Source organism: Chaetodon trifascialis, chromosome 22 (genome assembly GCF_039877785.1).
Source record: "Chaetodon trifascialis isolate fChaTrf1 chromosome 22, fChaTrf1.hap1, whole genome shotgun sequence".
Classification (NCBI taxonomy): Eukaryota; Metazoa; Chordata; class Actinopteri; order Chaetodontiformes; family Chaetodontidae; genus Chaetodon; species Chaetodon trifascialis.
In genome coordinates, this window is record NC_092077.1 from 5,196,450 (window position 1) to 5,218,679 (window position 22,230).

The window sequence follows — 22,230 nt, forward strand, 5'->3', positions numbered from 1 at the left end:
TGTATTTGTCCACCTATGTCAACAGAATAGGGCCAAAGCTATAATTAGAGACTGCATGGATGAGGGCTCCATGGCCCACGTCCATAAAAAGTAATAAACACTGGCTCAAATCTTTCTTTTACATTTATAACCCTCTTTTTTCTGTCTACGTCTCCATCTTCCATTAACCATTTCACCTATTTTAAACAGACAAATAGCATGTATTCAATATTCGCCAGATCTCTTTAACACTCACAAATCAGAAAACACAGATAGGCCTAGCCGACATGCTTATAGGCTACTAATGAAAAAGACTGCACATCTTTGACTGGACAACGGCAGAGAGGGCTGGCTCATATGAAGTGAGTGCAACCTGCAAACATTGATGCAAACGCTTGTTTGTCAAGGAAGCATGATCATTCGTTTTTATGGCGTTCATGTGAGATAAGCTGGAATCACAGTTATATGATGATTGGTTCCTGAACGTAACGCGGATGCAGCTGTTGATATTAAGTTGGGGCATCAGATGCAGGGTGTCAAGCTTTTCAAGAGATATTGAGAAGCAAGTTGAAGTATAAGACAAGCTAGTTGTTTGTGGGGATGAAAAAGGCGAACTCAAGAGTTTGGGTCCCAACAACTTTGACAAAACCACATTCTGACAGAGACCGTGTTCTGCAGGCAAGTTTTATCTTCTGCATAAGAGAAAAGTAGCTCTTGCAACACTGATTGTGTAAAAATGATTTTCAATTCTGGTTCATTCTGAATGCATACAGTGCAGTCAGTTGCTGTAAGCTTTATGCTGTTTCTGTCCAACATTTCTTTGACATTAACAGAATGCAGTTTAGACCAAGCCATGCAGAAAGGAAATGACTTCACTTGCTATCAACCAAAGAAGTACAATGTAGTCTGCTAAAAGTAATGCAGTCTTAATCCAGATGAAGGTTGTGGAAGATTGTGGTCATAAAAGGTGAATTTTCAAAGCACTCTCAGCAGATGAGGAAGATAACTGATGAGTTACTGCTACTAATCAATGACCCCAGATTGTAGACAGGCTACATTAATATCGTTTTATGCATGAGGACCATGATAAGGGCAGTCGGTGCCTCTTAAAGCACCACTGCTGCAAAAGACTTGATCACATCAAATCAAACTGTAACTGTTGCATTCACTAGGTGGTGTAAGAGAAGGTTCCAGTGTTATCAGAGTTGGGCAGAAACCATGCTGTGTAAACTGGCTGACTGAACAGTAGAGTGCTCATGTTAGTCCACAGATGGAAGACTGTTTTCACAATAAAGGGTACATGCAAAGGATGTCTTTGCTTCCCATTTCTAAAACTATGTGCATGCTTCTGTTTTATGAATAACACATAATGTGTGTCCCACTTACAGATACCACCCCAAAATATCTGAGCAGGTTTTGACTATGTTTAGTGTGTTGGCACTGGGAAAGTGGCAGTGTTGAGCATACCTAAAACAGTATACTGACTACAAAAAAAAAAAAAAAAAAACACTTCTGAGTGTGTAGTCATATACTAAAGTGTTATGTTTCTCACCTATGTTTTTCACACTGTGCGCGCTTTAGCCACTTCACTGTGCACGTCTGTGAACAATCCCTGAGTTGCACATGTTCTTTTACTTAAATACTGGACTGAGTGTGAGAAATGATGCACGAGTTCCGCTCAGAAAACCTCTTTAAATGAACCTCTCAAAAATAGCACGTACATGCTGTTCCTGTTCCTGTTCCTGTTGAGTGTGACATTTCCTGCTCCAGTTTGACTGATGAAAGCGTATTTCACAAACCACAGCCTCTGTGCCTTTGCTTGTGCCTCTTTATCCTACGAAGCATGGGGAGCACAGTGGAGATGCTGCTGTGGGCCTGGATTATCCTGGACTTGGGGGTGTGTTCCGTCTCGCTGCCAGAAATCACTGATAGGACGTTCATTGATGAATGTCTGGAGGAGCACAACAGGGCACGGTCTTTTGTCAGTCCTGCAGCCAGTAACATGTGGCAGATGGTAAGGATGATGGGTACTTCTACCTATCACTAGTCTTCTCACTATCATAAAGAAAGAACAAAGCAGTGATAACATGACTGTGCCAACATCGCAACAGGTTGACAAAATAATGAGAACATCTAAGAGGTAGGGATGTAATACCATAGCATTTTGCATGAATGATGAGCATAAAAAAGAACTCACTCTCATGAAGCTTTTTTGTCAGCCCTCTGTTGGTGCTGCAGCAGCTTGACACTGGAGGCTTGATGGTTTGAATCCCTGGACCATCTAGGAAATAAAATCAATAAATTTACCAATAGCTTGTCTGCTGAGAAAAGTAGATGTTTAAAGGTTCAGATCTAATTCCAGATTCTCACTCACCTCTGGAGGTGTGCAGGCATGCAGATAGTTGTGGTTTTATTTGTCCTGGTTATGAGATATCAGTCTTTCAGGTCTCTGTTGACATCCTAAAGTCCAGGTCACACCAGCATACAAAATGGCAAAATATCATGGTGAAATGTATTTCAGTGGAATCTATGTTATCAATGGATTTGCTCGCATGGGAAAAATAAATCCACACAAATCCTTAACATGAGGGTCAACATGAAAGAGAGACACGTGAATTTGACCAATAACGGACATCTTGAAAATGCACTTTGAGGCGACTAAGAGCTAAAACAGAGGAAGCTGTCTTAGCCTATGAGCTGTCGGACCATTAGGTTGAATTCAACCCTCCTTTTTTTTTTTAAACATATATTTATTGATATTTTAACTTAGATACAAAATGTACATAAACATACAATATGAAGTATAACAACCCCACCCCAACCCACCCACCAAGCATCTCATCAATCAAATGAAAAATAAAAAGTAAGAATATATAGAATTACAAAATTTGATACATAGTGCAGTGCTATTAAAATCTATACAGACGACAGAGCAACACTACCCAGAGGACAATAGAGTCAGTGTAGAGCAAGGCATACAAGTATTATTGCAATAATCCTAATAGCAGATTGTTTATGGCATAAGAAAATAATCAATTTTACAAATTAACAGAGTGCCTATGAGTGCTTACAAGACACATTAGGAGGGAGTTTCAGGATCAAGGGTATATTGCAGCTTTGTTTCTTCAAGAAAATGTAAGAAAAGGCCCCAGATTTCATAAAATACACCAAGCCTATGTTTAATACTATAAGTCAGCTTCTCTAAAGGCAGACATGATGATAATTCTTTAAGCCAGAGACTAATAGGGGGACATGACATATTTTTCCAGTACATGGCAATGAGACGTTTTGAATGGAAAAAGCAAAGATTAATCAATTTGATTTCATGTGATTTTAAGTAAAGATTTTCAGGGTAGAGGCCCAGGGTACAATATTTAGGAGAGATAGGAATAGGTTTGGAGATTATTTGGGAGATTATATGTATTACTTCTTTCCAAAATCTTTGCATCTTCTCACTTTCTCAAATGCAGTGGAAGAGGGTGCCTTTATGAGTTCAGCATTTCACACAAGTGTCTGGAATGTCTGGATTAAATCTATTCAGCTTTACTGGAGTCCTCATTATCCACTTATATTGTATCAATTTGATTCTAGAGTTAATTGAAAGGCCCTGCGTCTTTGAACATATCTGACTCCACTCACTGTCCAGCACACATTCATATAAATCCTCACTCCACAGCCTCCTTTTTGAGTCAGATGACTCTTTAGAATGAGATGAAAATATATTGTAAAGTGTAGAGATGGGATGTCACCTACAGCCTTATGAGCTTCGTGCCATACTATCAAGGTGTTTCTAACAAATGGACTTAGTGTGATTTTCTTCAAGTTCTTAAAAGAGTCAGAATATAAATATGAATCTCAGGCTAGCCCTCTTGTGGACGATTCTTCCATTTTTACCCAAGGTAGTTTCGGATGTGATGAGAACCACTGACAGGCAGCTCTAAGATGGGCTGCCCAAAAGTACCATAATAGGTTTGGTACCTTTAGGCCTCCTCTGTCAAATGGTAGGCATAGTAGTGTGAGTCGGAGTCTTGGGCGCCCGTTCTTCCAAATGGACTCAGTAAGAGTTGTTTTCATATCTTGGAAGAATTTAGGAGGAGGTAGGAGTGGGATTGACTGGAATAGATAGAGGAATTTGGAAAGGACACTCATCTTGAAAACACTCATACGTCCAATCTCAGACAAGGGGAGTGAGATCCATCTACTCAGAGATTCCTTCACTTTTAAAATAACTGGGTCGTAATTGGCAGAAATTAATGATTTTATACAGGGAGTAATAAAGACACCAAGATATCTGAATCCTTCAGGTGCGTTCATAAATGGGTGCTGGACCACAGGATGGAGTCTTTCCCGCTCATTGAGGAAGAGAACAGAGGATTTGTTTTTGTTAACTCTGTATCCTGAGAACTTCCCAAACCTATTGATCACATCAGTAAAGGCTGAGAAAGACTGCTTTACATTCGTCAGAAAAAATAATGTATCATCTGCGAATAAAGCTATGCGATGCTCGACATCTGCAATTTGAATTCCTTTAATAACACGGTGAATTGTAATAGAGATGGCAAAGGGTTCTAGCACTAAAACAAAAAGCAAGGGGGACAAGGGGCACCCCTGACGGGTCCCACGATAAAGATTGAATGGTTTGGAGATAATATTATTAGTCATAATCTCTGCGCATGGTCCTAAGTATAAGAGTCTGACCCACTGCCTAAAGTAAACACCGAACCCAAAGCACGAGAGTACTTCAAATAGATATGGCCATTCGATTCTGTCAAACGCTTTTTCAGCGTCTAGTGAGAGAATACATAAATGTTGTGCCTCTTATTTTCATGAATTATATTTATTAATCTTCTAATATTAGAATATGCCTGGTGGTTTTTAATGAATCCATTTGATCAATATTTATTCAAGATGGGAGGCATTTCTCTGACCTTAAAGCTAAGACTTTAGCAACTATCTTTGTATCCGAGTTCAATAGAGAGATAGGCCTATAGGACTCACATTTAGGAGGTTTGTCAGGTTTTAATATCAAGGTAATAAGTGCGTTTCTCAGCGAGGGGGGCAGAATGCCATTGTGAAAAGATTCTTCATACATATCCCTCAATGGACTAATCAATTTATTATTAAATAATTTATGAATATCAATTGGAAGTCCATCCGGGCCTGCTGTCTTCCCTCCCTTCATGTGTTTTGAATTCAACAGTCCTGTGTTGAGTACAAACTGAAAGAGGAAACAGGATTTTTAGACATTTATGAGACAGGAGTCAACGGGACATGAGTCTTGAATGAACTGTGTGAACTTGTGTGTCGAAGAAATTTCAAAACCTCGACAAATACCACAGGAAGGAAGTGAGAAAACAACTTTTCTTTCGGATGAACCAACCCTTTACACTCTTCATTTAAAGAGAGGGGGTCATTATAAAGGACACAGCTGCCTCATATTCTTTGTCTCTGCTCAATCAGACATGGGATGAGGGCCTGGCCATTACTGCAAGAGCGTGGGCAAAACACTGTGTGTTTAAACACAACACCTATCTCAAAGACGCCAGCCGTGTGCACCCTACCTTCACCTCTGTGGGAGAAAACATATGGACAGGCTACCCTTCATCTTTTGATGTGACACGTGCCATAAAACGCTGGGTGGATGAAAAACAGTACTACGACTACGGCAACAATAGCTGCACAGGTGACTGTGGCCACTACACGCAGGTGTGTTGTTTTAAAGAGATTGGGGCAAATAAAGAGGAGCTGCTCGCAGTGTCTTATATTTGCTCTGCATTGCTCAGTGTAACCCTTTTCCTGCCTCCAGGTCGTGTGGGCACGCAGCTACAAGGTTGGCTGCGCCGCCCAGCTGTGCCTGAATGGTGCCAAAAGAGTCATTTTTGTATGCAACTATGGTCCAGCGTAAGTTGAAGGCATCTAAGTTACAAAAATTTGTCAGCATTTTAAGCTCATTTTCTCTACTGAAAGGTTTGTATCTGCTGGTGTTTGAGGTTGAGGTTTGGTTAAAAGTTTTCATCCTGGTTTCATGTGAAAAAAGGAAGTGGCATACATTACTGCTGCGTGTCTTCACTGCAACCACCAGTACATTAAAGCACAGGGCTGACAGTGTTCTACCTATCATCTAGACAGAACGCATCAGAAGTATTAAAAACACATCAATGAGCCTCATTGTTGCAACGGGTGAAATGCACTTTCCCTCCTGTTTGCAACGTTTGATTAAAAACTAGTGAGCAGCTGTTTTAGCAAAAATAACAAGCATTTAAAAAAGAAACTAGAAATTAGTGACTTTTTTAAGAGTCACATCTTCAGTAGGGACCAAGGGGCTCGGCTCCATAGACAGAGTACTGAAGACAGACAGACATGGTTGGTTTGGGTCTTTGTTAACAGTATGGAACTTAGAATAACATCAGCCTTATACTTTGCGCTTGCGTTCTCATCAAGGACGCCTCCAGAATGAATATGTGCCATCCATAATATGGGAAACTGATCTCACTTCCTCATTCCTCATGCAGGGGTAATGTGAATGGAGGGAGACCCTATGAATCCCAGGGGGCAGCCTGCTCTGGATGCACAGGCACCTGTGTGGACAAACTCTGCCGTGAGCATTCAGTCTCCTTTTAGGGAATGAAAATAATCTTTCATGTCCTGATTTGGAATTTTCAGCTTGAAAAATCACAAATTTAATGAAGCCAGAAGCAAAAAAAAAAAGGCTGCAGCTTTGACACTTTACAAAAAACTGAGAAGGAAATGTAAGACATTTATTCTTAAAAAACAAACACGTTTCTAATGTGTCTTAATGTCTTTGCAGGTAACCAAGAACAAGCTTCACAGACAAGTAAGTGAAAGAAAGAGAAATCCAGCTGGCTCATGAAACACATGCCCGCACTGGTACGATGATAAAGGGGAAACCACTCGGTCTGACTTCCATTTGTGTTCCCAGGCTACAACTGGACCCCAGACTGGGACCCTGCCCTGGCTACCAGTCACTCAAACTATGTGGTTCGTGGCTCCAACTATGTGATTATCCTGGTTGTCCGGCCCATTGCCCTCCTCCTCACCTTCATCGCAGCGTATGCAGTCCGCTACTTTTACCCCCATGTCTTCTGCTATGAATAGACCACCTGCGGTTACCTTAAACACGTGGACTTCCTCAGCCAGTGTGAAGATGGAGATTTGACTTCAACTTTTCATTTTCTGTCTATACAGTTCGCTGTCACAGACTACATACATTCTACCCACAGGCTTCTTTGTAGAGACCAGCCACAGGTTTAAGCCATCAGACAGTTAATATCACCCAACTGTGCAGTTCCTCTCAGCTCAGAGCATTTTAGCATCTTTCAGCTCATTGTTTTGGTTTTATGGCCCAGAAATTCCATGTGTAGGTTCAGTTCCACTGGCACAGCAGGCAGCTGTTTCTAATTAAAAAAGCTCTGGTAAGTACACTGTTCACTATCTGTCCAGCGACGAAAAGCAGACAGAACAAGCGAGCGACTAACTGGCAAAGATAGTCTTTGTCTGGATGTTTGTCATATCAACCTTATGAGGTGATAATATTTCAGTGCTGTTTTTACAGCTTGCTACAATTCCCTAAGTGGCAAAAAAGATAATTAATAGTGATTTAATATTTAAAAAGTCACAGTTCTGCAAAGAAATTGATGTGAAAAATAGGATGATGGACTACAAACCTGTGACTAGAGCCGCTGTCAAATCCCCATACTGAACCTCTACGAGGTAATGTTAATGATAAATGTTTTCATGACCAAAAGGAATTAAAGAAAGCCGACCAAAAAAAAGAAATCCAAGTCATGAAAAGGAGAAAAATGCATTTTGAAACATAAATACAGACCATACAAAATCTGGACAATAGCTAGCAGAAGACAAATAAAGAGGAAAATGGATGACATCGCTCACTGGTGGTCCGCTCGTCTCCTTGGACAGAGAACTGGTGTCCAGAGAGAGGAAGAGTACACGTGGGAATATGAACAGGAAATCCTCACAACAAAAGCAGTTCAATAAAAAGACCTGTGACAGTGTGATGGAATTCATTTTGAGCCAAACGTGTGCGCACGCACGCACGCACGCACGCACGCACGCACGCACGCACGCACGCACGCACGCACGCACGCACGCACGCACGCACGCACGCACGCACGCACGCACGCACGCACGCACGCACACACACACACACACACACACACACACACACACACACTGTATGTGTTCTTACAGAGTCCTTCCTCTGTCCAGCGGGACTGTCCAGCACAAACCTCATCACACGGCACACACTCCTACAGCGGTGCTGTAAATGTGTGGTTAGCCTTTGATTTTTGTCTTGTTCTTTTTCTTTTTGTCGGTGGTGGTGCTGCTGGTGGGAGGGTCGGGGTTCGCTGGTGGAGCCCCCAGTTTCTTGGTTTTCGCTTTTTTCACTTTCTCCTTAATGGCCTCGATGTCCAGCTTGCCTTCTGCAGGAGCTGTGGGACAGAAGTGTGGGACAGAGGTTAGCTGTGCTGGTACAGTGCACGGTTGCTCTCATGTAAAGGGCTGCTCCTTTGCTTCTACCTTTGGTGGGTTTCTTCACGAAAGCCTTCTCTTTTGGAGGAATGAAAGCTTTGTTCCGCTCTTGCTGCTTCTTAGTCAGTGCCTCTGCTTGCTTCACCTAAGAAAGAGGAACAATAACAGTCAGTGACTCAACTGACAGTTGTCAGAATACGAGACAGCTCTTCCTCTTCCTCTTCCTGTATGGTTGATTTTCTGCAGCATTTTACAGCAACGCTGCAGGTTTAGGAAGTCTTGGGCTTTTATCATGCTCCCTGGAACTAGGTGCTTTTCAATGAAACTGTAACTAGGCAACAGAAGGGGAAAAAAGTGGTCTCCTGGCCTGAAGACATCTGGACTTCATGCCAGCAGGCCCAGCAGCAGATGAATCCCCTCTGCGCTCACCTTGATCTCTTCCATCTTCTTCCTCTTTTTCACACTTTCACGGAGGAAGAATTCTCCTGTGGCCAGCTCCACGTCAACCTGCAAAGACGAGCCACGGAGTTGAAATCAATGTTGAAATGGTCTCAGTAACAGGGTTCAGAATTGGGACAACATTCCAGTCATTCAATGAATGTGTTTTCAAGCCAATTTCTGACCTTGCTCTCTGGCTGTGATGGAGGGAACGGCGTGTATTCCTTCTTCACGCTCTTCTTCTTCGGCTCCTTGCGCTTAGCCAGGTTCTTGTGGCGGAACTTGGGCAGGAAGCGTTCCCAGCTCTGCGTCCGCAGGTCAGGGTCTTTGGACAGCTCCCGTTTGATCATCAGTGTCTGATGGTTCCGGCCGTCGCGGAGTATGGAATGAGGCGGTGGGAAGTAGGCGGAGTGAAAGTAATACAAATGAGATAGTTTGGTGATGCTGCACTGTTGTCAAGTCTGCACTGAAATGTAGTTTCATTACTACTTGCTATCAATACTGACGCACCGAGATTTAGACGCAATGTTAAGATTTTTACAGTTTAAATCTTTAAACCTGACTTTTCTGTATAAAGTTGGTGCAATTCCCCATCAAGGTGTAAAACTCCAATGCCTGTATCTATCTATATCTTTGCCTAATAGGCTAAAAACAAATCTACTGTTTTCATTTGAAGGCAGTGGGAGGCCTTTACTGTGGAAGAAGTGACAACGCTAATAAGATTAGCTTAGTCACTTGACTTTAAACGAAAGGAAAAAAAAAAAGATGTTTATCCGCACGTCTTGGCATGAAGACAGTCTGAATCACTGAATGATGCAATGAATTGTTATTAGAGGTCTGACAACAGCAACCTCTGTCCGAGTTAAGTAGCAAAGCAGTCTGGTTTTAGCCTGTGAGTTCAAAGAATGAGATCCACATGTATGAAGTAGTAGATGTGGACCAGAAGTATTTGGACAAATGTCTGCAGGAAGGCTCTGAAGGATATGCTCAGTATCTGTTCCCAAGACTTGAAATCCAACATAGCAAACTGCAACTGTTCAGTACTAAACATCAGGCATGATGGCTGCTCCACAAGGTTGTTGAATTAAGTTTAAGAAACTTTGTGAGTAGCAGAAATGAGAGCCCTGCTTCGAGTGCTGCAGAGCATGTGTGACCATGTGATGCCCTCAGCTCCAGGTTGAGCCAGCCTTGGCGCGCACACCCAGAGAGACTGTTTTTCAGTCAGGAGATCATGAACAAGGATGGAAATCGTCTTCATTGGGCATGAATGCAGTCAGCATTTCAGTTGATCCGGCTCTATTGGTTTTGTGCCGTGACCCGATAGAAAGCCGCCTCATGCGCCACGTTTCTGTCGGCAGTCTGAACGTACCTTGATGTTGTAGATGGGGTGAATGTTATTCATCGTGTCCATCACCACTCTGCGTACCTGAACAACAGAGAAAGACGAATGAAAAAAAAGAAAGAAAGAAAATGCTTCTAAATCCTCTCAAAAATGTATTTTCATTTTGGCATTCTCTGAGAAGTTCTCACCTCCTTCAGGCCACTGAAGGGCCCCAAGGCCGACACCGTGTTACCCTGCACCATCACATAGCAGTTGGTGAGCAACTCTAAAGCCTGGAGAAAAGGGAAAGGAAAACAAAGTCAATTATGTGTTAACAGTGTTACTATATTGTTCCAATGACACGAACACTCTGCTGGCTGATTAGCAGGAATGCTGCCACCTAGTGACGTTTATCTCATAATGCAAACTGGGGACCAAAGGCCAGGAAACAAAATCAGTCATCACAATACTCTGAAGAGGCTTTGTTTACACAGGAGCCCAATAGAAGTCAATTCAATCAACAACAGTGCTTCCTGGCAGGCAGGAGACATGTTGGATGACTTTGCTGCAGGACTCACTTTTAGGGTGGAGCCCTTGGGGCCTATCAGCCGCTGTCTTCGCTTCACAAACCGCTCTCTGTTCCTCACCAGGGTCCCGATTTTGATGATGTCACACGCAACGTCATCCTGTAATATCCGCACAGCCTGGAAGCAGAACAAACAAAAAAACCCCAGTATGAACAGGGAAGTAAAACAACCCAAAAATCTGACACCGGCATCATTCCTGTGTTTACTACTGCTGTTGTCAAAAGAACAGAAGCCACCGTCAGGAGGTCTGTGAGCAGTGATCATTACCTGTTCGAATGGGACGCTCCTGGCCAGCAGCTTGATGAGATCTCTGGCTCTCACGATGACATAAGGATCAAACGTTTTCTTAGTTGTGCAAACTGTCATGCTTCCCTCGATTAGGTCCAGAGAGGCTTTGATGTGCTGAGATGAACAATAGTCCATGTTACCAGGTGACGTAATCCAGCCACATTCAACTCATTTTCATGTAAATACTGAGATTGAGGCTTATAAATGCATATTACTCAACCTTCAATGATAGTTTGATTAAAATAGATGCCTTTCTCCATCTAAAATGCACCATCCTGCAGAATCGACATTATTATTTCTAAAAGCATTTAACTTGAGAAAACTAAATGATAATATAACTAAAGTCATTTATCAAGTAAGAAACATTTGCTGACAGATCTTAATGGTAAAGATTTGTTTGTTTTTGTGTTTCAAACACTCAGAAATTGAACCTGTTTGGGTTTGAGTGTCAGCTCTGACGAAATGCCTTGCAATTGCTGTCAGTTCATAAATGGACAAATTCACAAGCTGTATTTCAATAACCTGCACACATCTCTGGAGTTATGTCACACATACTCCTGACTGATCAAATGCATCCTTCCCCGACCAAAAAAATCTCTCTTCAGAGTTTAACGCAGCTGCTTGCAGTGTTGAACTGAAAAGCAGCATCGTGCATTTCAGTGACATTCTGTCTCGTCAAGTCACATTTGCTGATGTAGCCATTAGCTCAAAGGAAAAAAAAAACAGAATTGCGGACTAAATGCATCACAGTTCCACTCAAAGTTACACAAGCAGCACAACAAAATAAGATAAAAATAAAATAGAATAAAGACCTTTAACTCTGATAACTATAAACAACAAACACAGCAAAAGGTGCAGCCTTAGAATGCTTCTATACACATGAAAAACACACCAAAGAGACCACAATTTCTGCAGTTTTTGTTGACTGAAACTAAATAATCAAATCACTAAACCTATTATAAATTTTAGTCACAATCAGCTGTCAAAACGGCTTCTCTGTTGATGAAACAAAAATCAGCCATATGAAGACATCAGCGAGGCTGTGGTCAATCAGGATGTGATTAAAAAAAAAAAATCAGAACCATACTGTATTTTGTTCAATAAAAGCAGTTTGGATTCAGAAAGTTCTTGGTTTTAGCTGTCAGCTCTCTGTGTCTCTAGGAAAGCTTGTGCTCAGTCAGCGAACTTACTGCCTCTCCTAAAGCTTTCTTCACAAGCGGCCAGCACTCTTTCAGGTAGGCTTCTCTGTACTTGGGGAAGAGAGTGGCGAAACTGCTCTCCTCCAGCAGACCACGGGGGTTGTCGTCTCTGGTGAACGGGGACTCTTTCCAGCCATCAGGAACAGTCAGGAGTTCAGATTTGTCCACTGCATGACACAGACACAAACCATGAAAGAAAAATAGAAAGATGAAGAGATAAAGGGTTCAAAGAACAGCAGCGGATGGAAGCCAACAGCAGGAACCCTATATTGACGAGGGACGTTTAATAACACAAGTCAAACTGCATGCAGTGTCTCCATTTCTGACTTTGGAGTGAGAAAGTAGACCTGGACAAATAGATGCTACGCAACAATCTGTATGTTTACAATGTCTGAGGATAGCAAGGTGACGAATAATTGAGAGTTTCTCCATGCGCAAGCCATGTACACAGGGAGTAAATCCATGCTGACTTAGAGGTGAGTAACGTTAACTTAACGAGTTTATAGTGGGGATTTGGGGCATCTGTAACGTAACACTGCTTGAAACGCAAATTAACGGTACACAACTAAGATATTATACGTATTACTGCACTGTACTTTTCCTTGGTCACGAAGCCGACGTTTTTAATTAAAAACTCACAAAGTGTTTACAAGACAAGACAAGACAGCTCACTTGCCACCTTAAAGCGAATTCATGCGTGCCTTGTGTCCGACATGTAAACACACCGATTAGCGGACAAAATTCAGCTCAGCTCCACAGAGAATGAATTTCTGGGTGTCGTTTTATAGTTTTTAAGTCCCTGGCGGTCATAACTCACCTTGCTCTAAAGACTTTTTCGATTTTTTCCTAGTTTGAGCTTCACTCACGCCGTCTCCCGTCGTGGAGGACGCCATTGTTGAGCAGAAGCAGAAGCGGAAGTGACGCAGCGACTCTTCTTCGTGTGAAATTGTCGAAGGTTGGTTCTCTACGGCAGCTCGTTACTGCCACCGTGACAGAACAGGTCAGATTTTTAGCGTGTTTTGTCAAGAAAACATGTGGATTAAACATTTAAGAATATAAATTAACTAGTACTGTTCAGTAAACCATTCAATCACACCACCAGTACACTTAATTCTCAGTTACGAGGCCAGAACACTGTCCCACAGTCTTTTGCATGCTGAAGGAAGATAAGTAATTTAATGTAAAAGTAATCACATTTTAGCATACTGACACTAAAAATTACTGGAATCAGCATACATTTTTGTTGGTAGATTTAACGCCCTTTGATTCCTCAAATTCCAGATAAATTACAGAGAACATGACCCTCGTGTCCTGCTCTGATGCCAGTTACAGATCTTAGGATAGTTCACAGGTTAACAACCAGCTTTGAAATAACATTTCAGCACAAATCAGTTCCAATGATAACATGTATTTCAGTTCTTTCCAACACTACGGCGTGCTAAATGGCCCTATAATCAATTCACATTCTTGCCATGTCGAGTCTGAGAAATAGTCCTTATCTACCATTTAAAAATATTACATCACTATGATTACTGAGGATTAGAATTTCATTAAAAAGAAATCCTGACAATAAACACTGTCTCAAATGAATTACTCTATTTTTTCAATCTTGTTGTGCAATTTTCAAATTGTTCTCATCTTACCACAAATTTGACCTTTCTCAAACCCGAAGTTTCAGCTTCAGTGTTTCATGAGTCATCCTCCTGCTGTGTCCACTTTGAAAGTGAATTTATATGAAAAATGGTGTGAAATGTGTAAAACGTTTCATGATAATTAATTTCTGTCACGTTTTTAAAATGCTGTTCTGTATCATTACAACACACTCACAGATGGTGTTCCAAACACTTTATTTGAGTCGTAGGCGTTCATAGTAAGTCATGATTGCCTTGGTTGCACTCACTGAGAGCACAATCATTCCCAAAAAGCCTATTGATCCAGCCACAATGGAGATCACTGTCATGTGCTCTGCCCCTGCAAAGAGATGGACACAAGTCAGTGAAAGATTGCATCAACAAATGCTACCCTTAAATAGCAATATAGCATTCTTTGATGCATACAGATTGTAACATTCCTAAAAACAATTAGTCACAGTAAAGGCTAGAGATGCAGCTCCTGTTTTTCTTTTTAAAATCAATTTTTAACCTGACCCCTGAAAACATCACGTGCACTGATCATGTCACAGTATGTGCAACCATTCTGGACTGAGCACCTGCTCAGATTCCTTGACGTAAACTCACAGTAAGACGGTGGGAGTGACTTGACCCTCCTGTTGACCACCAGAGGTCCAGCAGACACAACAGCGGCTCGTTTCCCCTTTCTGTCCGTCTGGCTCACTGACCTCCTGGTGCGCTGCAGGCTGCTGCAATTCTTTTACAAAAATAGGGTCCATTAATCCCTTTCATGGTGATTTGCACTCTTCTACATTTCTTTCCAGTTTTACTTACAAATGAAGATTTCGCATTAAAATCATGAGCTTTTAAAATCAACCTCAACAGTAAAATGTTGCATCAGTAAGCATCAAGCACCCCCAACGTATCAGTCAGCTGATTTTGGCCAATCACAGATATATCGATATTGATGTATATGTTGTCTGATATGTGCAGATATGAAAACCTTTTAGTTTTTTTTTTTTCTCATTTTATGTAAGTGAAACATAAGCTGCACTGAGGCCTAGTTGGAATGATTAAAATGGGAGATGTTCCATCAGACGTGTCTGTGTCACAGCTGAAAACACCTTGAATAAAGACATAGAACGCACTCAGGACAAGGGGTATTTGTTCTCAGAATTTGTCTTGAAAACAGTGCTTCTTCCAAGGCATGGTGATGTTTTATGTGTGTACTTACTGATGATGGCAAGGGGGCACTGCCATAAAGCCTCAAGTCAGGGAACGACAGTCTCCCATTTGCAGTAAATGCAGAGACCACATGAAAGACTGAACTCATGATTGGTTGCAGCCTTAGCTTTGCAAGATGTGCACTGATGCATATCTGTTTCAAGTATAATTGTAAATCCTTCTGCCCAGAAGTGGGTATACACAATAAACCTGTGTTTACACACCACTGCAGCCAGTCACAAATGAGCCTACCCAGAACCAGGAACCTTAAAAAAAAACACCTTGATAATAGCAAGGGCACCATCAAGACAGCATGTCTTACATCTGCAAAACATTAGCGATCTGTCTCAGCCTTGAAGGGCGCCTTCAGCTTACCTTTGCACAGTCTTCATTGGGTCCACATATGTTGGCCAGGCAGTGAATGTAGAGGGGCAGCCTTTGGGGCATGGTGAACATCTGAATGGAAAATCTGCTTATCTGAGCCTGACTGTTGACAGAGAGCCAGTGGAACGTGCTGTCAACAGGACAGCTGGAGACAAGAGAGGATGACGTCCATTATCATCATCACCCAAGGCAGCTGAAGAAGGTCAAATATATTACACACTGTACAGCCACTTAAACCTTTAGCTTGAGCTTTGTTTTACTCTGTTTAACCTTTATGTTAAGCGTCAAAGCTATATCACAAATGTTACCAGTTTCCTTCTGTGGCACTACACAATGTACGCACACATTTTGAAGATGGGACATCCTCCCCTGCTGAACGCACAGACCTCACTGAAATAATGCAGGCACAGAGCCACACTAGGAAGGCAAAGTAAAGATTTAACTGATGCATCAGTCCATCAGTCACATTTTCACCCACCCATCATGAAGAAAAACACCCTGGACGGTGTCCTGTGGGTCAGTGCTCTCAGTGGCCCAGCATGACTCCACCTGCAGGAGCACGTCTGAAGCAAACGAGTTGTTGGTTTGCAGGGCCACCTGGAAGAACAGGGTGTCCTCATCCTCCAGGGATATGGCATCCCTGTAGCTGTCAGTGTATGACTCATCAGTGTACAGACTCATGGTCAGCCCCAGCCGCAGGGATGAGCTGAACTCCACCAGGGAGAGGGTGGAGAGCCTATAACACAAGAAACATTTCTGTCCTTCATTTATGAACAATACTTTCTTTTTAAATTCAGGCAAAGAGACAAAATATTCATCTCACCACTCCATATTCACACCGACTTGAGTGTTGCGAACATAATGTCGTGGAAAGATACACAACCAGACGACCTTTAGATCCCGTCGGCTGATGGTCTGCTCCGTGCTCAAGGTCACCGACAGAATGTTTTGGTATTTGATGTGGGTGTCGTTCAACTGGACAATCACAAACACCTTGTTATGCTAAACTCATTCATCACTCTTCAACAGGTAGAGCAGACTTAGATAATAAATACACACTTTAATTTATAGCGATTAAGCACTTCATTGTCCAGATATCTTGTTATGGGGCGACACCAAACTGCTGCTCTGACCTAAACCCGCCTCAGGTAAAAGATTACAGATATAAAGGTGAGGATTATTGTATTCACACCATAAGTAGTTTGTTTATGCATTATAAGGACCTGTGATGATAATTAAGCATGCATGGATTTAAAGATTGAAGATTCCTTTGCAGTATTGAGACCAAAAGGTCACACATTGATGCAGACATTTGGTCATCAAGAATAAGAAGTCCCTCACCAGCCTCCCTGTTCCACAGTCAGAGGCTTTCCGTGAGGCACGGAAGTAGTAGAACATCTCCGTCTCCTCCACAGTGCACCGCCCATCGTTCAGCTTCACGTCAACCTTTCCTCCCATGTATGAAGTCAGATATGGTTTTGCTACTCCACCAGTCACCAGTTTATCCAGACACTGGCTGAAAAGGCCATTTTCTGTTTCAAGACAGCCAGAAAAGAGAAGTCAGAATCACACTTGATGCAGATGCTGATCACACTGTGGAAGGAGCATGCAGTTCCTCTAGTGTCCACTAGATGCTGGCTTCAACATAACACAGTGTATCTGAACTCCTCTCTCTGAACACAAAGTCAAATACATTCTTAGCTTGACAACACTGCTGTGGGGAGCAGCATGTGTTTCACTGGATAGGATATTTAATTTGAATATGTTCACCATTGCAGACTGGATGTGAAGCCGTAGGAGGCTCGATGATGGAACTGACATCGTAGAAGCCATGTTGGCACACACAGGTGTAGGAGTCCAGAGTGTTGATGCACAGAGAATTACGGGGACACAAAGTTTGCTCAGTACACAGATCTGGACCTGACAAACAAACGGTCACAGCAAATAAGATTAATCCCAGAAAACAGAAGATTTTTTGTTTGAACTCTGTTACAGACTTTAGACTTAAACAAGTTAAGCTGTTTTTTTCACAATCACCCACCATCCCAGTGAATGACCCCGTCAGTAACTGTGACATTTGCTGCATTAAGGGAGCGAATGTAATCCAACTGATCTTCAGCAGGCAGAGGCACATCATCTTCACTTCTTGATGCATCAAAAGTCATAAAGAGAATCTCTGTTTTGTCAGGCTCGTCCGCAGGTTCGAAGGCGGCCAGCTCAACGCGTGCTGGCTGATCAAAGTCTTTCAGCAGACTCTGCAGCTGAAGGACACACACAAGATATGACACTTCACAAATAGAGCTCGTTATAATCTTGTTTGGAAGAAAATATGCTTGGCTGACATTAGGTGTCAAACATAAAAGAAAGATAGCACTAGCCATGTTAGCTCCACGATGCTGTGCTTAGGCACAGTATTGCTTTTAGGTTAATGTTGGCATGCTAACATGCTTATAATGACAATGCTAAGATGCTGATGATAAGCAGGTATGTTTACCATGTTCACCATCTGAGTATAGCTTATTAGCGTTCTGTTATTTAGCATTAAACACAAAATACAGCTGAGCCTGATTGGAATCTCATCAGTTTTGCAGGTGTTTGAACATAAACTAAAGTATTGGACAAAAATTTGAACCTGATGATTACGCAGGATGTAAATGGATGGACCGACCAAGAGAGCTAGCATGGCTAACAGCCTTGAGATTTCATTGAGATCTGTCATTATTTTTTATTGACTAAAAGAAGACGGTTTTGTGTGATATTTTGCATTCGAAAATATTTTTCATTTGTATGAATTTGTTATTAAAAAAAATGCAGGTTGTTTAACTGATGCTGTCTTGACATATTTGTGTGTTTGGTGTAGCTGCAAAACTTGTTAATGCAATTCAGTCAAGTGGTTGCCATGATGCTAAAAGATGGTCTTCTTGGCTGACATTTCCTTGAACTCAGACAAACACAAGGGGTGAACTTTTACACAGCACTGTATACAAAAAACCCCCTGAAAACTGGATGTGCAGTCCATGATCACTGATGGAAACAATCATTTTTCTCCCACCTTATCCTTGAAAATCTTCCTCATTGCAGCTCCTGGTTCTGACATGTCGTCCTGTAGATCCTCCGGCAGCGACCAGGGCACGACCATCGTGAGACCTATTCTGGAAAGGTCTAACTGCAGCTCTACAGAAGAGTTCAAATGGAAACACAGTAGGCTGTGTTCAGCATAAATGAAGTATATCAATCACATTTAGGTCTACATTGGAGAAAAGTCACTTTATTATTACTTTCTTTTTATTCTACCTTTCTTGAATAGTTGTGTCACTCCTGTTGTTACATCAGAATAATACAGAGCAAAACTTGTGACTCACTACACAACTACAAAAGTCTGACCTTGATCCAGAGCAGTTCCAGCAGACCTCACAAGGAGCTCTAAGGATGAATTCGCCCCCTCAAAACACACATGAGAGCGTTCCGACTCCCACTGTCCGTCACATTCCTCCCACACGTCGAGGACGTAGGACTTCCCTTCCTCCAGCCCTGGGAGGTGCAGCTCTGTGTCACTCACCCGGCTGCTCTGCAGGGTGGTGCCGTTCTCCACGGACAGTTCATATAAAAAGACCACTGCTGGGTGGCTGGTGGTGGGCTGCCACAGGGCGGTGGAGTCGTTGGAGCGATACTTGAGCTCAGACACACCATGGGGTCCTGCAAGCAGGTAGATCAGACAGGATAAACTGAGACAGATGATGCATATATGTTTTACAGAAGGACGCCAATTAAGGTCACAGGTTACTTACAGGCCAGATCATTAATAGCCATATAGGCATGCATCAATCAGTTAAAGAATGGACAGTGATGGATATTTACTTGTTATGATGAGTGGTGAGTTAATTCCATAGGTCACATTTTGTTTCATTCCTACTTGTTCCCTTAATGATTGTTTTGACACAGGGCCAGTATGGAGGCAGGAAAACACAAACCAAATACTCCCTTTCACTGAATATCACATGGTTGCTTTAAAGGAGCCGCCCTTTCCCTCTTTCTCTTACACTGTTCGGTGTATTTCACATCAAATATGAAATACATTAGTCTTGTCTAACAGACTCCTCAGTTGATGAATACCACACAAACATAACAGCAAGTTCATCTTGATAGGGACGGATGGGAATGGGGAGGACAAGAAAATATTTGACAGCTATCTCATCACTTTGTCCAGTTTCTCTTTACGGAGCAGTGAGATGGTGCATATTAACAGTAGCATGCATTGGACCAGTACGTGTTACCTGTGTGTGCTGTGATAGTTTTGGTACTCATGAGCACGCTGTCTCCACACAGCGCCTCCACTCTGGCCTGGTATTGTTGGCACGGCAGCAGCCCCTGCACAGTGAAGTTGGTGATGAGTGTGGTTCCCTGCAGCACCCCCTCGTGGTAGACTCTGAACATAGAGATGGAGGAGGCGTTGCTCACTTCCCAGCTCAAGGTGTAGTTATCGGGACCAAATGACGTCTGATAGAAGGCCTCAATGCGGGAGTGAGCTGAGGAGCAGAGAGGGGATTATGTAAAGCAACAGTGCATTTTATTACTTATCATTTCTGATCTTCATTTGTAGAAGTCTCACTTTAAAGAAGGGAAAATGGCCATGCTAACACTAAAATAAATGTGTACAAGGTCTGGGAAGAAATGCTTGTAAATGAATAGAAAAATAAAACGTGTTAAGAACCTAAAATAATTTTGGATTTCACAGACTGTACAGCAAATGCATTAGTGGTTAACAAGAAAACAGCGCTGCAAATGAGTGGCTACAAAATATCTAAGTTCAGAATCAACTCAATACAGTGGTCTATGATAATATATAAGAGATGGTTCATTTAGGGAGTTCATCAACTCATGCAAGACTTACCAGAGTTTCCATCGTTCAGGACCATCTTGCTGTAGCGGGACTCGATCCCTGCCTGGCAAACCGTCTGTAGGCCAAACTTAACCCTTGTGCAGGGCTGCAGGCCAGATAAGATGAACACAAAGTCTTCCTCCATCTGCCACATGGGCACCTCCTCTGTGATGTGGTCTGTTCCGTTGAGGTAGAAGGTGGTGAGGAGGAAGAGGGAGAACTTGCAGTTCTCAGGGCAGTCCCAGGACAAAGATATGCTGCTGCTGTTCCATGATGTCACCTCAAAGCCCTTGGGAATGTCTGGGTCTGGTGGAAAAATGATTAAAAAAAATTGGAAAACCTTTTTTTTTTTTTTTTTTTTTTTTCCAACATCCATTAAGAGATTTTTGATGAATGCAAGTCTAGTATTCATTTTCCTTTTAGCTCTGCTTTGGTATCCACAACCTCCTGAGGCAAGGCAAGGCAAAGGCAAATTTATTTGTATAGCACAATTCATACACCAGGCAATTCAAAGTGCTTTACAGAAGCATAAAAATACATTAAAATCACACATTTCAAAGAAAGAAAGAGAGTAGAATAGAAAAAAATAAGAGAAAAATAAAAATAAAATACAATTAAAGGAAAATTAAAAACAGAAGCCAGTAAAAGACAATAATTTAGCATTTAGAATGATTAAAGTCATTGAGCAGGTCTATTTAAGTAAAAGCTGTAGCAAATAATAATGTTTTCAACCCTGATTTAAATGAGCTGACAGTTGGTGCAGACCTCAGGTGAGGAGCATAATAACTGAAAGCTGCTTCACTTTGTTTGGTTCTCATTCTGGGAACACACAATAGACCTGTCCCTGATGACCTGAGAGCTCTGGATACTTCATATGGAGTTAATAAATCTAGAATATATTTTGGTCCTAGACCATTTAATGCTTTGTAGACCAACAGTAAGATTTTAAAGTCTATTCTTGGACTCACAGGAAGCCAGTGTAGTGATCTGAGGACTGGTGTGATATGGTCCATTTTTCTGGTGTTTGTAAGGACTCGTGCAGCAGCATTTTGGATCAGCTGTAGTTGCCTAATTGATTTTTTGTTTAGGCCAGTAAAGACTCCATTGCAATAGTCCAACCTACTGAAGATGAATGCATGAACAAGTTTTTGAGAAAAACTTCTGGTTGCTCAGCTGCTGAATACTGCAACATGCTCACCAGCTATTTGCTAACTGTGTCTGTCTGTTGTTTGGTGCTGGGCAGGTAGCGTACAGAAGCAGCTTTTATCGATTTTTCAGCTATAAACTCAGCCGTCTGCTACTTCTGGAAACAAGGTTGATGATCGCAGCGACACTGAACTTGAATAGCACCATGGACTGAAAAATCAAAGTTTGAGTTGGTTTGCTCTTTAAGTAATGTTTGGCTCTGTGGGGTTTAACTTAATAATCAGCAGCTCTACATGAGACACATTGTTGACTTTTCTTTAATTCTGCACCATAAACAAAATTCCATTCACCTCCACTGTATTGGAGTTGAACAAGTAGAGAACCAAAAGTACCTGCATGACTAGATACCGTGAGAGGTAACAAATGCAGTTTGCTTGTTTTTTTTAATCTTTGTGAACTGGCCCTGTTCTGCTGTTCATTATTTGTAGATGCTAATCCACCCAACAGCCAGTCCATACCGGTAATAGCAGAGAGGCAGGTGAAAGACTGGGTGCCTGCAATCTCCACACAGGCCACATAGGGGCTGCAGGAGTCCAGAGCTGTGAAGTGGTAGTGGTTGTTGGTGGTAGTGTCCATGCTGAGGGTCTTGTAGGAGCCCAGGTCA

The 22,230-nt window shown here is 42.1% G+C and overlaps 2 protein-coding genes across 2 annotated transcripts; one reads left to right on the top strand and one right to left on the bottom strand.

Annotated features, from left to right (window-relative positions):
• Positions 1-1,741: 1,741 nt before the first annotated feature.
• On the top strand, positions 1,742-7,095 carry glipr1a (GLI pathogenesis-related 1a). The gene is made up of 6 exons (XM_070992497.1): positions 1,742-1,993; positions 5,440-5,685; positions 5,786-5,880; positions 6,492-6,577; positions 6,788-6,814; positions 6,920-7,095. The coding sequence occupies exons 1-6, from the start codon at positions 1,823-1,825 to the stop codon at positions 7,093-7,095; spliced, it is 801 nt and encodes a 266-aa protein (XP_070848598.1). The 5' UTR covers positions 1,742-1,822.
• A 56-nt stretch (positions 7,096-7,151) lies between these two features.
• On the bottom strand, positions 7,152-13,248 carry krr1 (KRR1 small subunit processome component homolog). Its single transcript, XM_070992496.1, has 10 exons — positions 13,141-13,248; positions 12,315-12,490; positions 11,104-11,238; positions 10,828-10,953; positions 10,459-10,542; positions 10,298-10,354; positions 9,114-9,284; positions 8,920-8,997; positions 8,539-8,635; positions 7,152-8,450 (listed from the first exon to the last, which is right to left on the bottom strand). The coding sequence occupies exons 1-10, from the start codon at positions 13,214-13,216 to the stop codon at positions 8,293-8,295; spliced, it is 1,158 nt and encodes a 385-aa protein (XP_070848597.1). The 5' UTR covers positions 13,217-13,248; the 3' UTR covers positions 7,152-8,292.
• Between the last annotated feature and the right edge of the window lie 8,982 nt (positions 13,249-22,230).

What these genes read in the sequence shown, in the direction of transcription:
- glipr1a (XM_070992497.1), top strand. Translation starts at nt 1,823, where the DNA reads ATGGGGAGCACAGTGGAGATGCTGCTGTGGGCCTGGATTATCCTGGAC. An exon ending in ACTGTGGCCACTACACGCAG is followed by an intron (nt 5,686 to 5,785) that starts GTGTGTTGTTTT and finishes TCCTGCCTCCAG; the next exon opens with GTCGTGTGGGCACGCAGCTA. An exon ending in CTGTGTGGACAAACTCTGCC is followed by an intron (nt 6,578 to 6,787) that starts GTGAGCATTCAG and finishes ATGTCTTTGCAG; the next exon opens with GTAACCAAGAACAAGCTTCA.
- krr1 (XM_070992496.1), bottom strand. Translation starts at nt 13,216, where the DNA reads ATGGCGTCCTCCACGACGGGAGACGGCGTGAGTGAAGCTCAAACTAGG. An exon ending in AGAAGATGGAAGAGATCAAG is followed by an intron (nt 8,636 to 8,919) that starts GTGAGCGCAGAG and finishes CCTCTTTCTTAG; the next exon opens with GTGAAGCAAGCAGAGGCACT. An exon ending in CGTGAAGAAACCCACCAAAG is followed by an intron (nt 8,451 to 8,538) that starts GTAGAAGCAAAG and finishes TCTGTCCCACAG; the next exon opens with CTCCTGCAGAAGGCAAGCTG.